Source organism: Pantherophis guttatus, chromosome 7, assembly GCF_059756535.1.
Source record: "Pantherophis guttatus breed Tessera chromosome 7, ASM5975653v1, whole genome shotgun sequence".
Taxonomy (NCBI): domain Eukaryota; kingdom Metazoa; phylum Chordata; class Lepidosauria; order Squamata; family Colubridae; genus Pantherophis; species Pantherophis guttatus.
In genome coordinates this window covers 86,894,821-86,908,785 of record NC_142069.1, presented here as the reverse complement: position 1 = coordinate 86,908,785, position 13,965 = coordinate 86,894,821, and the positions used below count along the sequence as shown (strand labels likewise).

The following is a 13,965-nucleotide window of genomic DNA, read 5'->3' as shown; positions in this document are numbered from 1 at the left end:
TCTTCAGCCGAAGAGGTTGTAGAAAAAATGGTTTTAAAAGTAAAAAAAAAAAAGAAAGTTGGCCACGCCTACTCAGTCATATTACCCCCTCCCCCACCAAGCCACGCCCACAGAACCGGTAGTAACAAATTTTACATTTCACCACTGGGCCCATCGAATAATCTGCCTACGCCGCGTACCGATACATCTGAACGACTTTGTACAAAAGAAAAAGGCAAATAAAAATAATAATTGAGACAGGGGAGCCGCAAAGGAATCGAAGCCCCTGCAAAAATCAAGAACAATGCTTAGCATCTATAGGAAGATAAGACGTTATGTTCATACTGTGCTATTTGTCATACACAGGTTGTATGGCTCCCGTTCTTCATGCGCTGGGCTCAGAAATATCCATGTTTGTTCCAAAGAGAGCCACCAGTTGCTCTTCATAGTTCGCGATGTTCCTTTTCATAATTTCCATGCAAGGTCCCAATAGCCTTTCAAAAGCTTGTACATCCATAACTAAAATATTAAAAAAAGAGAGAGAAATTACATGCAGATACACCCAGTGGTGGGATTTAAATAATTTAACCACTGGTTCTGGGTAGGCGTGGCCGAGTGGTCATGTGACTGGGCGGGCGTGGCCAATTCAACATCACTCATTACACTGAGCTCCGCCTCCCGGCCACTCGCCTCAAAGGCAGAAGTGGGATTCAGCCATTCTGACCGGTTCAAGCTAATCCCACTACTGACTGCCCACCCCCCCTCCACCCGCCCTTTTTTCGGCCGCTTTTCAGGCCACTTCTCAGGCCGCTTTCTGGGCCATGTTTTCAGGGCGTTTTTCAGCCATTTTCAGGACGTTTCCGAGCCATTTTTCAGCCGTTTTCAGGCCCAAAAACGCCCATAAAAGGGCCCCAAAATAGCATGAAAAACAGCCCAAAAAACGAGTGGTGGAGGGGCCAGCCAGTGGTGGGATTAGCCGGTTCGCCAAACTGGGCAGAATTTTAACAACCGATTTTCCCGAACCGGCTGAATCCCGCTTCTAGATACACCATGGGGAGAGCAGGAAAGTAAATTATTTCTATGGACAAATTTCTTCTCTGAAATTGTAAATGGAGACTAAAACATATGAAGAACGGTTGGAGGATTTGGGTTTGGCTAGTCTAGAGAAAAGAAAGGACTTGGGGAGACGTGATAGCAGTCTTCCGGTATTTGAGGGGCTGCCCCAAAGAAGAGGGGGTCAATTTATTTTCCAAAGCATCAGAGGGCAGGATAAGAAGCAATGGATGGAAACTAATCAAGGAGAGAAGCAACCTGGAATTAAGGAGAAACTTCCTAACAGTGAGGACAATTAACCTGTGGAACAACTTGCCTCCAGAAGTTGTGAATGCTCCATCCCTGGAGGTTTTTAAGCCATGACTAGACAGTCACTTGTCTGAAATGGGGGCTGGACTAGAAGATCTCCAAGGTCCCTTCCAGGTCTATTCTGATATTCAATGTCTTGTTTGTTTTGTTCTTCGTTTCTTTCTGTATAAAGCTTTTTTAAAGACCTACGTCTTTCCCCTTTTTAAATGGAAATTTTAAATTTGGTTTTAAAGTATTGGGGTTTTAAATTTGTTCAGCCAAATTATTTAATTCGTTTTATTCTATTTTAAATTTTGTATTTATATTGTTTTATTTTATGGCTGTTCACCGCCCTGAGTCCTTCGGGAGTAGGGCGGTATACAAATTCAATAAAACTAAAACTAAACTAAATTTTTGTTGACTTTTTTTTAATTAAAAAAAAAAAAGCTACCCCAAAAACGGAAACAAACTTATGTTCCAAAATGGAAGGCCCTCTGACTTACTTAAGCACTTGACGGTGCCAAGCGCGAAGGCCGAGGCAGCTCGAGGTTTGTTCGTTACAAGTGCCAATTCGCCAAAATACTGCCCTCTGGTATAGCGGGCAATTTCCACCGCTTCGTTTCCATCTATGTCTTGTTTGCCCTGAGAAGGGGGAAAAAAAAAAAAACAACCATCCAAACATTTATCCCAATAAAGCCAAGCTGAAATTCATTTTATTAATAAATTCAGTGTTAATACATTATTTTAAAAAGGGATGCGGTGGCTCAGTGGCTGAGACGCTGAGCTTGTCGATCGAAAGGTCGGCAGTTCAGTGGTTCGAATCCCTAGTGCCGCATAACGGGGTGAGCTCCCGTTACTTGTCCCAGCTTCTGCCAACCTAGCAGTTCGAAAGCACGTAAAAAAATGCAAGTAGAAAAATCGGGACCACCTTTGGTGGGAAGGGAACAGTGTCCCGTGCTCCTTTGGCGTTGAGTCATGTCGGCCACATGACCACGGAGACGTCTTTGGACAGCACTGGCTCTTCGGCTTTGAAACAGAGATGAGCACCACCCCCTAGAGTCGGGAACGACTAGCACGCATGTGCGAGGGGAACCTTTACCTTTTACATTATTTTATTCAATTTAACTTAATCAATCAAAAACCTTTGTATGGTTTGAAAGAGACGGTACCTTTCTTTTCATCGTAATTTTCACTTCTCCGGATTCGACAATATAGAAACTGTCAGCCGTGTCTCCCTACAGATAATTTAGAATAACAAAAAAAAAAATAAAAGAAAATAAAGACAATTGTTTAGTAATTCCACAGTTCTTGTTTTTTTAAAGTAGAAACTTTTTTTTAAAAAATGCCCAAATAAATTCATCGATTGATCAGTCAATCTCAGAAATGGTACAAATAAAATAATAGTAATATTATTGTCGGCGCTTGAAGAAATTTAGCAGGCGCTGAATAAAAAGTAGCTGTACCTTCTCTACAAATTAATCATTTGCTAATTACAGGTTGTCCTCGAATTATGACCACAACCGAGCCCAAAATTTACGCTGCCGAATGAAACATTTGCTAAGTGAGTTTGCCCCGTTTTATGGCTTTTCTTGCCACCGTGGTTAAGTGAATCATTGCATTTGTTAAGTTAGCAAGATGGTTGTTAAGTGAGTCTGGATTCCCCATTGATTTTGCTTGTCAGAAAGTTGTAAGAGCTGATCACATGTCCCTGGGACACAGCAACCGTCATAAGAATGAACCACTTTCCAAGCATCTGAATTTTGATGCTGCCAAAGTTGTGTGAAAAATGGTCGTCAGCCACTTTTTTCAGTGCTGCTGTAACTTTGAATGGTCACTAAATGAACTGTTGTAAGTCGAGGACTGCCTGTATTCTTAAGATTTGTGCTAAGAGAAATATAGTGTGCTTTGTCTAACTGGTTCAGGGGAAAGATAAAAAAAGTTGCTGTCAGCTGCCATCTTATACTTTGGTGCTTCCCTGCTAAGCGGTAACAGACTGCCATGAACTGTGGGGAGAGGAAAGAAAGGGGGGAATGCTTGGGGAAGCGAAAGTAAGTACTGTTATCACCTCGAGAGGCTGCCTCAAGGTCACCCAGCGGGAAGAAGGAAGGGGCTGCATACCAAACTATACTTGGACTGACCGTTATGAAAACATCTTGCCGTAACCGGATTGGTTGCACCAGGAGGGGCAATGAGAGACAGTAAAGGGAGGGAAAAGTTGAACTTAAGGATTTTGGTGTGCGATTTTCAGTTCTGGCTTTGCACTACTGCAATACACTTGATCTCTAATAAACCGTTGGAATTCATTGCTGGAATGTATTTCTATGCAACAACTACAGTAATATTCAGCCGGTAGATGGCAGTGTTTACAAGTTTGGATCTATGGTATATACCCGTGATGGCGAACCTTTGGCACGCATGCCACAGGTGGCAGGTGGAGCCATATCTGTGGGCATACCTGTTGCCCTAGTTCAGTTCCAGCGTGCATGCATGCACCGGCCAGCTGATTTTGGGGCTTTCCGGGCCCACCAGAAGTTGGGAAACAGGCTGTTTTCGGCCTCCAGAGAGAGTGGGGAAGGCCGTTTTCGCCCTCCCCAGGAACCTAGAAAGCCTCTGGAGCCTGGGGAGGGTGAAAAACAGGTCTTCCGGTCCCACCGGAAGTCGGAAAATGGGCCGTTTCTGGTCTCCAGAGGGCCTCCGGGGGGGGGGAGGCCGTTTTCGCCCTCCACAGGCTCCTACGAAGCCTCTGGAGCCTGGGGAGGGCAAAAAACAGGCCTACCAGGCCCACCGTGCCATCGCATATCAAAAGCGGGTCAGGCATTGAATTATGGGTGTGGGCACGCACGTGCGCGACTCTCCCGCACTCCCCCCGCTTTTGGCACGTGACGGCAAAAAGGTTAGCCATCACTGGTATATACTGTATGCTCTTGTTCCAAGTAAAGTTTCCTGTTACAGATAAACAGAGCAGCAGTAAAGCACATGGTGACTGTACTCTGTTTGCTCTGTAGTGCTATATATAAATAGATATATTTATATCTACGTCTAATATTTATTTCTCAACAAATGGAGGCAAAGATCGTTTTGATTTAGAGGTTTAAGTTATGGTAGGTCGAACAGGGGGGTTCTACAGGGGGGTTAAACTATGTTGTGCCTCAACCATCCTTTAATATCTCTTAACTCAGGAGAGTTAGAATAAGCCACCTTCCAGAAATCCAGGTGTTAGAGAGCCATCATCAATATCTCTTTTTGAGAAGGGAGGGAGGGGACATGAAAAAAGAAAGAGATGAAAAGCTTTTAACCACTCTCTTTTCCAGGTGGGAAAATGGTATACCATCTCAACTAGGACACTACAGCTCATCAAAATAAAAACTACAGCACGGCAGCACACATGGACCACGGCAGGTCTCCCTGTCCTCTACTGTCTCCTGGTGTTTGCCCAAATTCATGTCCACTGTATCAACGACAGTATCTTACCATCTCGTCCTTGTGGCAAGATTGCACATGGCAATCACGTGACTAAGAGACTGTCAGGCATGAAAGACCAAGTCCACGCGTGAAGATTCAATTAAACTGATTTGTTGCTAAACAGCCTACGCAGAGGAACCTTCTCAACTAACAGTCGGCATCTGCTTTGAGTTAGGTAAGGGGCCATGGAATTCAAGGGAGGTTGGACTTAGTTTGCTTGTGACTACGTAGGGATTCTAGGCTGATCCTTCTTTTGACTCCGCCTCCTTGGTTCTGCCATTCTTTCTCCCAGACTAACCACTGTAATTGTGAGCTGCTTGCCAAGCTCCCAGATCACAATCACATGGCCATTGGGACGCTGCAACAGCTGCTACTTCAAGGACTGGTCGTAAGTCCCCTTCATTCAGCTTCGTCATAACTTTGAGCAGATGCTGTAAAAGAGGTCGTGATACAAGGACTACGTATAATCATGCAAAATTTTCAGCTATGTATTTTTTTTTCAATCCCACTGGTTTTGTCTCAGACAATTCTTTATAGTAACAAATCATTGTGCTTTTAAATAACTAGAGAGCAACAGAATAATAAACACTATAATAAATAATAAACAAAAATTTTAAAAAATATATAGAACAATTAAGTAATTACCTGAGCTATTATTTGTTCCCCGTCTTTATATATTTTGGTACCTATGACGTCCACCACTTTCAAACGTTCAGAAAGCTTAAACAGAAAATAAAACAGATTTTGTAAATATACACACACATATTTTATAATCTCACAACTGTAATGGAATTCGTCACTGTTGCTGTTACGTGCTGTGGTACTCTTAATTTGTTTTGTAGCTGAGCTCTGAAATGGATTCCAAAGTTTTGAGGAGGTTTTTTCCCCTGCCCTTATTACATTAATTTCAAATTTCTTTTTGGAACCCATTGTTGCAATAGATTTCTTTCTACACGAGTTTCAAATTTCATGCTAAATCCCACTTCGAAACCAGAGGTGGGAATCAGCCGGTTTGGGCGAATTGGTAGGAGCGACCTGCGGGCCCACCCGGAAGCTATGCCGTTCTATTTAGCCATATTTTCTAAGAAAATGCAGAAGGTGTGCACCCACTCACATTTTCAGTGCTTGGCCAAGCGGTTGTTAAATTATATGAAACCCACCTCTGTTCGGAACTCATAGAGCTAGCCACAATAACATATTTAAGATACCATTTAGAAAAATATATAAGACCTGACTTGAGAATGGCAAAATTGGAATAGCGCGCTGATGTTTTATATTTAGAAAATAAAGGAGAAATGCAGATAGGATGCAGCAAAGTTCACACCAATTTAGCTGAACAACGAAGGTACCGTTTATTCTATTTGGTAGAAATTACTCTAAAAGGAACATTTGCATGTTGTTGTTGTTTTTTTGCAATGATGATTGGAATTTAGCAATTGTAAATAAGTTATTATATTATGTTTAAATAACGTATAAGGTTTAAGAAATATATTATTATATAATCATTAGTATATTATGTATTAGTTTAAAGTGTTGGAAGATGCTTGGGACCAGTGATGTCATATCTATGTCCAATGTTTTTAATTTTGAATTATTAATAAAAAACTTTTTAAAAAATTAAAAAAAAAAGAAAATAAAACTATACCAGTTCCTAAGAGAAAGGGCAGGTTGCGTACAACGTACACTTGATGGTAGTTTAGCATATATTTAGAGATACACATCAAGAAATATTTATGCACCAGAATCAAGACATATCTATAACTATATCTATACAGGTAGTCATCAACTTAGAACAGTCCATTTAGTGACTGTCCCAAGTTACAACGGCACTGAAAAAAATGACTTATGACCGTTTTTTACACTTATGACCATGGCGGTCATGTGATCAAAATTCAGACACTTGCCAACTGCCTCGTATTTATGACGGTCACAGTGTCCCAGGGTCAAACCAGATTCATTCAACAGCCGCGTTACTAATTTAATGCCTGCAGTGATTCACTTAACAACTGGGCCAAGGAAAGTCATAAAACGGGGCAAAATCCACTTAGCAAATGTCTCGCTTAGCAACTTGAATGTTGGGCTCAATTATGGTCGTAAGTCGAGGACTACCTGTAATTACAACCTCCCGGCATTCAAGAGATACAACCGGGAGTAATGACTCTGGCTCCGTTAGCCCTCAATGATAAAAACAGGTATGATTTACAAACTATGTAAGACTTGACTTGAGAATGGTAAAATTGGAATAGCTCAAGTTCCTTCTCCTTCACAAACAACACAATTGAAATTTATTTATTTATTTATTTGATTGATTGATTGATTGATTGATTTATATTGCCACTTATTCGCGCATGGCGACTCAAGGCAGCTTACAGCACATAAAAAGCCACATATAAAAAAACAGTAAGACTCATAAAAAATCAAATAAATTAATGTAATAAAATCACCCCTGACTCCCACCTCCCGCCCCAGCGACAGCCGATCACACGAGTCGTTTAATGGGCTCCATCCCGCTCTGGGTTCCCCAGGCCCGCTGGCAGAACCAGGTCTTCAGCGCCTTCTGGAAGAGAATTAGGGTGGGGGCCTTTCTAAACTCTGGGGGGGGGAATGATGTTCCAGAGAGAGGGAGCCACCACTGAGAAGCCCCTTTTTCTGAGTCCCACCAGGTGTATCTCCCTCGGGGATGGAACCTGCAGCATTCCCTGCCTCCCTGCTCAAATGGGTCGGGTAAATAAATAATAAATAAATAAATAAATAAATAATTTTATTTCTATACCGCCCTTCTCCCGAAGGACTCAGGGCGGTGTACAGCCTATTAAAAATACAAGACAAACATCAGTTAAAATAGTTTAAAATTATTAAATGAATTCGGCTCAATTTAAAACCCCAGGAATTTAAAACCCAATTTAAAATTGTTATGTTGATAGCCCAACCTGGCGGAACAACAGGGTCTTGAGTGTACATCGAAATACCCGGAGGTCGGAGATCTTACACATTTCCGGGGGCAGTTCATTCCACAGGGTTGGGGCTCCCACAGAGAAGGCCCTCCCCCTGGGTGTCGCCAGCCGACATAACTTGGCCGATGGCACCCTGAGGAGACCCTCTCTGTGGGAGCGGACTGGCCGGTGGGAGGCTATTGGTGGCAGAAGACGGTCTCGGAGGTACCCGGGTCCTATGCCATGGAGCGCTTTAAAGGTGGTGACCAACACCTTGAATCGCACCCGGAAGACCATTGGGAGCCAGTGCAGCTCGCGCAGGAGGGGTGTCACGTGGGCACAACGAGTTGCGCCCATAATCACCCGCGCGGCCGCATTCTGGACTAGCTGGAGCCTCCGAGTGCTCTTCAAGGGGAGCCCCATGTAGAGAGCATTACAAGATGTGACCGGCAAGAGACGGTCCCTCAGATCACCTGGTCCCAAGCCATGAAGGGCTTTAAAGGTGACAATCAGCACCTTGAATTGCACCCGAAAGCAAATCAGCAGCCAATGCAGCTCCCGCAGGAGAAATGATATACGTGCACACCGAGGTCTGCACAAAACCGTGTGGGCCGCTGCATTTTGCACCAACTGGAGCTTCCGGATGCTCTTCAAGGGCAGCCCCATGTAGAGCATGTTGCAATAGTCAAGACAGGAAGTGACTAAGGCATGAGTGACGGTGAGTAGGGATTGCCGGCCCAGGAAAGGGCGTAACTGGCGCACAACTCGCAGTTGCGCAAAGGCCCTCCTGGCCGTGACCGTCACCTGCTCTTCGAGCAGGAATCGTGAGTCCAGGAGAACCCCCAAGATTACACACAGGGTACCAAGGTCAGTTATGATAGAAAATCTGTAAATGCACCTATGACATTATTGTTTGACACCAAACAGCACATTCTGCGCAAAATGACTGAGATACGTCTAGCAAGCTGCACTTACTTCTAAAGATTTAAGGAAGGGCAACGACTCAATGAAATTTTCATACATTCTTCTCTTTTTCGCGTTGTTTTTCACAATGATCCTTCGAAACGTTACTCTGTCCTAAAAAAATAAAACAATGCACAAATAATAGTTAGCGTGTGCGACATTCATGATAATGCAAGCAGTCTTTTTTCATGGCAGTAAATGGTACATGCTCTGTGGTGGTTAGTCAAGAACCTGATGTGTATTTGCACACGTGTAAGCCTAACCATGTTCAGTGGACTGTTTTAATTCTCAGTTAAGTGTCAGCCTCCAAAAATCAAGATACAGCGGTATTCCAGGAAGTGTAATGAGTACCAAAAACGATGAGTACCATACTTTTTCCATAAGGAATAAGGTTGTGAGTCACAAGGCACCCGGCAACGACAACTTCTAGCTTGTGCGTTGAGAATCAAGCAAACGATGATCACCGGGACAAAAAGTTTCACGTCAAAATGAGTTGCGTACCAAATTTGATGAGTTTCAAAGCAATCGAGTGTTGTGGCTCCGTTGCCTGAGCCTGGGCTATCGACAGATGCAGACTCTGAGAGTGAGGGAGAGCAGTTGGCAAGGCCTCCCTCTCCAGGACCCTCCTCTCTGGCAATGCCTCCGGAGGACACCGAAGGCCAAACGATAGGCCCAGAGCCAAGCACGTCCCCGCAGCCACAGGTGGACAGCGATGAAGAAGATAAGTGCTGGCTGGACCCTCGGCAGAGGCGCAGGGAGAAGCGTGCGAAGCAGAGGGGAAGGCGTGCCAGAGATTAGCTGAGTCACTGGACCACACCCCACAGGGTATAAATGTGGGTGTGGTGGCCGGTTCAGTTTGTGACGAGCAAAAACTGGAAATAATCCATGATCTCTGCGTTACTGGACTTTGCCTGCTTTATCGGACTGCATTTGGATTAATCCTTGTATTGTTGAAACTCTGCCTGTTTTATCGGAATGCTTGCAGTCTAATCTTTGTTTTGTGTGAGTAAAGTCTGAATTGGCAGCTAGCCACTGGGTTGCTGCCAGCTTTATCTTCAAAGAGTTTTGTCGTATGGCTTATTAACTCCGGGCCGTCTGTGGGGGTGCATGTGTGGTACGGGGACAGAACATCGAGTAACAAGGTACCCCTGTCGAAATTCTCTTAAGTATGTCCCTTTATTGTTCCTCGCCTACAGACAGAATCTTGCCAACTAAAGCAGACTGCTTGCACTATAAAGCATATACTCTGGGAACTATTAGGGAGGAGCTGTTCTCATCCTCTTTCTTCCACACAAGCTATCTTGCACATTTTGTGCAATCAGCTCCAGGTATTAACAGATTCGAACGGGGGCATCTGCGAGAGAGTTTTAAAAAAATAAAAACCGCCCCCAAATGGCGACTACAACCTGGGTTGAAACTTCACCCTTTTTTAGTGCGCTAATGGGGCAGGATTTTGGCTGCACAGTTGTGGCTGTCGTTCTTGATTCTCTGACACACACACACATATACACACCCATATCTGGGCTCTCCTGGATTTGAATTCTTTTGTAATTTCTCATACTGGTGAAGCTGGGAAAACTCTCCCCTTGTTTTGGAGCGATACTCAATTACAGACATGGATGAGTGGTGCAGTGGCCTAGAGGTGGCGCTCTCGCCTCACAATCAGGAGGCTGTGAGTTCAATCCTAGGTAGAGGCAGACATTTCTCTCTCTGGGCACAATGAGAATATATCTGCTGAAACAAAACTCCGCACTGGCGACAGGAAGGGCATCCGGCCATTAAACACTCCGCTAGTTCCATTCAGTTGCCAAGACTCCACCCCGCGAAGGATTATGAGGTGGTTAAAAGACGATGACGAATCAGAAAATCTTCCACTTGCTTTGAACCGTTTATGGAGGTGCTGATGACGTTACCTAGTTTGGTAATGAAACGTCTGCGAGAAAACCTCCAAGCTCAGAGAGCACCAAGGACCCAACAGGAAGAAATAATATCTCACCAAACCCCAAATGGTGCCAGGAGAAGTAGCAACGATAGTAGCCGCTCGGGGTGTGTTGTACATTAAAGCCAATTCGCCAAAACTCCCTCGGTTGTCGTAGGTGCCAACGCATCTTCCGACACCGTCGCATTTCACAACAATATTGTAGGTCCCTCTGAAAAGCGCAAAATGAAACCCAGCTGTGACAAGCGTTGGAAAAAGGCAATATTTGCATCGTTAAACAAGTTTTATTCCACACGACCAAATTTCGAGGGGAAAACTCCCCGTAAGATCTATCATCACCTTTGCAACATGCACAAAGAGTTTGATTTTGCAGTATCCTTCCCCTGGAGTGAGGTGGGAATGGAGATTTTGCAGTATCCTTTCCCTGCCACGCCCGCCACGCCACGTCCGCCAAGCCACACCCACAGAACCAGTAGTAAAAAAATTTGAATTCCACCACTGCCATGGATACTTACTGATCAATTACATAGAAGTTGTCCCCGTCATCTCCTTGATCAATGACGTGCTCTCCTCCGTCAACCAGCTTTTCAAACATGGCATCCAGGACCTGAGACATCTGTTCCTGTTAATCCATCAATTTGATTATTGCAGTCACTGACATGAGAATTAAATCATCCGCTTTGTCCTTCATTAAGAACGCAAAAGTAAGAGGATCATTTTTTGAAGACCAGTTTCCAAAGATGGTTCCTTGGAAATTGAAGCTCAGCATTCATCTTCGGGTTGTCTTGCGGTCAACAGTCCCATTCTCTTTGTTAGACGTGACCCATGACTCTCTCTAGCCCAGAGTTCCCCAAACTTTCCCGGTTGGCGGCCCGGAGCGGGAGGGAAGGAGGGAAAGAGGGGATGATTTTGTGGGAGGGGCAAGCACATGTGTGGGTGAGCGCCCGCGACACTCACGGTGAGGCTCTCATGAGTGGGACCGCAAGCGCCCAAAAGGAGGCTCATGCGAGTGGGCTTGCGTTCGCATACAGAGCAGAGGAGGGCTTCACATACTGTAGCAACCGGTTCGCACCGGAAATGTGAGCATGTGCGGCGTCACAAAACACGGCAATTCACTTGCGCTGTCCGCACATGCGTGCGACGTCAAACAACATGGCAATTAGCTTGCGTGTGCCGTCCACATGTCTGCGGCGTCAAAAACACAGCAATATAGGACAGGATTGCGCCTGGGAGGGGCTCACCACAGGTCACCACACCCGACCCACCACACTCGACCCCACCCGCAGGTTGCCACTACCGGTTCGCTCAAACCGGTCCAAACCGGCTGAATACCACCTCTGACGCAGAGACTCGGTGGCGATAAGCCCGCGGCACAGTAGTGGCCCACGGCCCACAGGTTGGGGACCCTTGCTCTAGCCCAAATGCATCCTCTCCCTCTTTCTTAGCAGAATCGTGAGACGGAGAAGAGAATTTTCTATCCGGGCCTTGGTTTAGCAGCTTAACTTTTAAAGAACATTTGAAACTGATAAACCAAAGGCAAAAAGAAGTTGTTGTGTATGTTACAAGGTTAAAATACAAATTCTGCCCCTTAAGTGCAATTGTCCATGAGTTACGACCACACCTGAGCCCCCAATTGATGTTGCTAAGTTAAACAATTGTCAAGTGAGTTTTGACCCATTTTGCGACTTTTCTTGCCACCGTTGTTAAGTCAATCACTGCAGTTGATAAGTTAGTAACATGATGGTTAAGTGAATCTTAATTTCAATCCTTGGCTTTGCTGGTCAGGAGGTCACAAATGAGGATCATGTGACCCCGGGACACTGCAAGTGTTATAAATATGAATCGTGGGGATGCTGCAGAGGTCGTATCCATGAAAAATGGTCGTAAGTCACATTTTTTTCAGTGCCATTGTAACTCTGAATGGTCACTAAATGAACTGTTGTAAGCCAAGGACTACCTGTACTGTGTGAACCATTGTTGGTATCTCTTTTTTTTTTTTTTTGCTTCTCTCATGTCTTATCTGCAACGTTTCTGAAAACATTCCAAAATTTCATAACTTAACATAGAAGAGAAAGAGAGGGAGGGAGGGAGAAAGAGAGGGAGGGAGGGAGGGAAGGAGAGAGAGAGGGAGAGGAAGAGGGAGAGAGAGAAATGTAAGTAGTGGCCAAAATTGTGGCAACCTTTTGGGAAAAGTGTATTTTCTAAAGAAGAAAAGGGAAACACGTAGAAAAAAACGAGATATGCAAAAATTGTCACCATGTCAGTTCATACTTAGCTGGGTAACCTTTAGGTCAAGTATTTGCAAGCCATTGGCACATGTGTCACATAGACACCAGTGGAGGCAGAGAGTGTCTCCACCCCTATGTGGAAAGGAGGGGCTTACCCTGAGTATAAAACCCCCTCCAACCTTTTCCACCTCGCTCTCTCCATCTCTCTCTTTTCATGTTTGTTCCTCATGAGACTTGATCTCTGTTGTACATAGTTAATATGATTTATTATATGAATAAATATGTTTAAGACATTTATTTATGCATCTGCCTCTGAATTCTTCTATGCTCCTGGGTGTTTCTACGATCCCAATTCCACACTTTAGCATGAATGACGGCCTTACAACGTCTTCCCATGGAGTGAACCAAGTCTTTGAGCTCTGCAGCTGTTCTCATGTGAAACCAAGATTGAATGATGGCTTCTATTAACTAGGTTTTATTGCTGGGTGGCTTCTGACTAACAAGTTTCTTTAGTCAGCTCCATAGATTTTCAATTGGGTGAAGGTCTGGGCTATTCCCAGGCCATTCCAGCAGTGGAATAGGATTCTCTTGAAACTCCAAAACAAAAAAAGTGGTGTTATTAGCCATCAAACCTCAAAAATACACTTTTCCCAAAAGGTTTCCACAATTTTGGCCACTACTGTAGACAGACAGACAGACAGACAGACTGCATAAAAAGAGTCATTCTTACCTGGTCTAAATTCTTAAATAAGAGAATGTCTTTGCAAGCTTCCTGCAGCCGGTTTCTTTGATCATCCGTTTTAGGGTGAATAACCTGGAAGAAATCATTATAAGTTAAGTTTTCTTGAGACTACTTTTGGGAGAAGTTGACTTTCAAAGGACTGGGCATAATCCAAATTAATACGGATGTGTTATTACGTTTTGTGAACAAAATGAGAAAGATTTTTAAATCTCATTATTACAAATACGAAGAACCACAATGAAAACAATATGCCAATCTTAAATTTTCCATTGTTTAAAGAAGAATTTCAATAAAAGTAATAGTGGAAAGTGTTTTAACCATGCATTGCATTTTACAGATGGATGGATGTATGGATGTATGGATGTATGGATGTATGGA

At 44.0% G+C, this 13,965-nt stretch overlaps 1 protein-coding gene across 2 annotated transcripts in view; it reads right to left on the bottom strand.

The window, feature by feature from the left end:
- PRKAR2B (protein kinase cAMP-dependent type II regulatory subunit beta) overlaps nucleotides 1-13,965 on the bottom strand; it is a 78,926-nt gene that overhangs the window by 9,781 nt on the left and 55,180 nt on the right. Inside the window, exons 4-11 of one of the 2 annotated variants that reach the window (XM_034433625.3) lie at nucleotides 13,576-13,659; nucleotides 11,133-11,239; nucleotides 10,675-10,828; nucleotides 8,691-8,792; nucleotides 5,428-5,502; nucleotides 2,490-2,555; nucleotides 1,824-1,962; nucleotides 325-498 (exon numbers count right to left, since the gene is read on the bottom strand). In XM_034433625.3, coding sequence (XP_034289516.2) covers nucleotides 365-498; nucleotides 1,824-1,962; nucleotides 2,490-2,555; nucleotides 5,428-5,502; nucleotides 8,691-8,792; nucleotides 10,675-10,828; nucleotides 11,133-11,239; nucleotides 13,576-13,659 — 861 coding nt within the window. In that variant the 3' untranslated portion in view covers nucleotides 325-364. Of the gene's footprint in view, nucleotides 1-295; nucleotides 499-1,823; nucleotides 1,963-2,489; nucleotides 2,556-5,427; nucleotides 5,503-8,690; nucleotides 8,793-10,674; nucleotides 10,829-11,132; nucleotides 11,240-13,575; nucleotides 13,660-13,965 lie in introns of those variants that run through there. The other variant, XM_034433624.3, reaches the window with a different exon arrangement.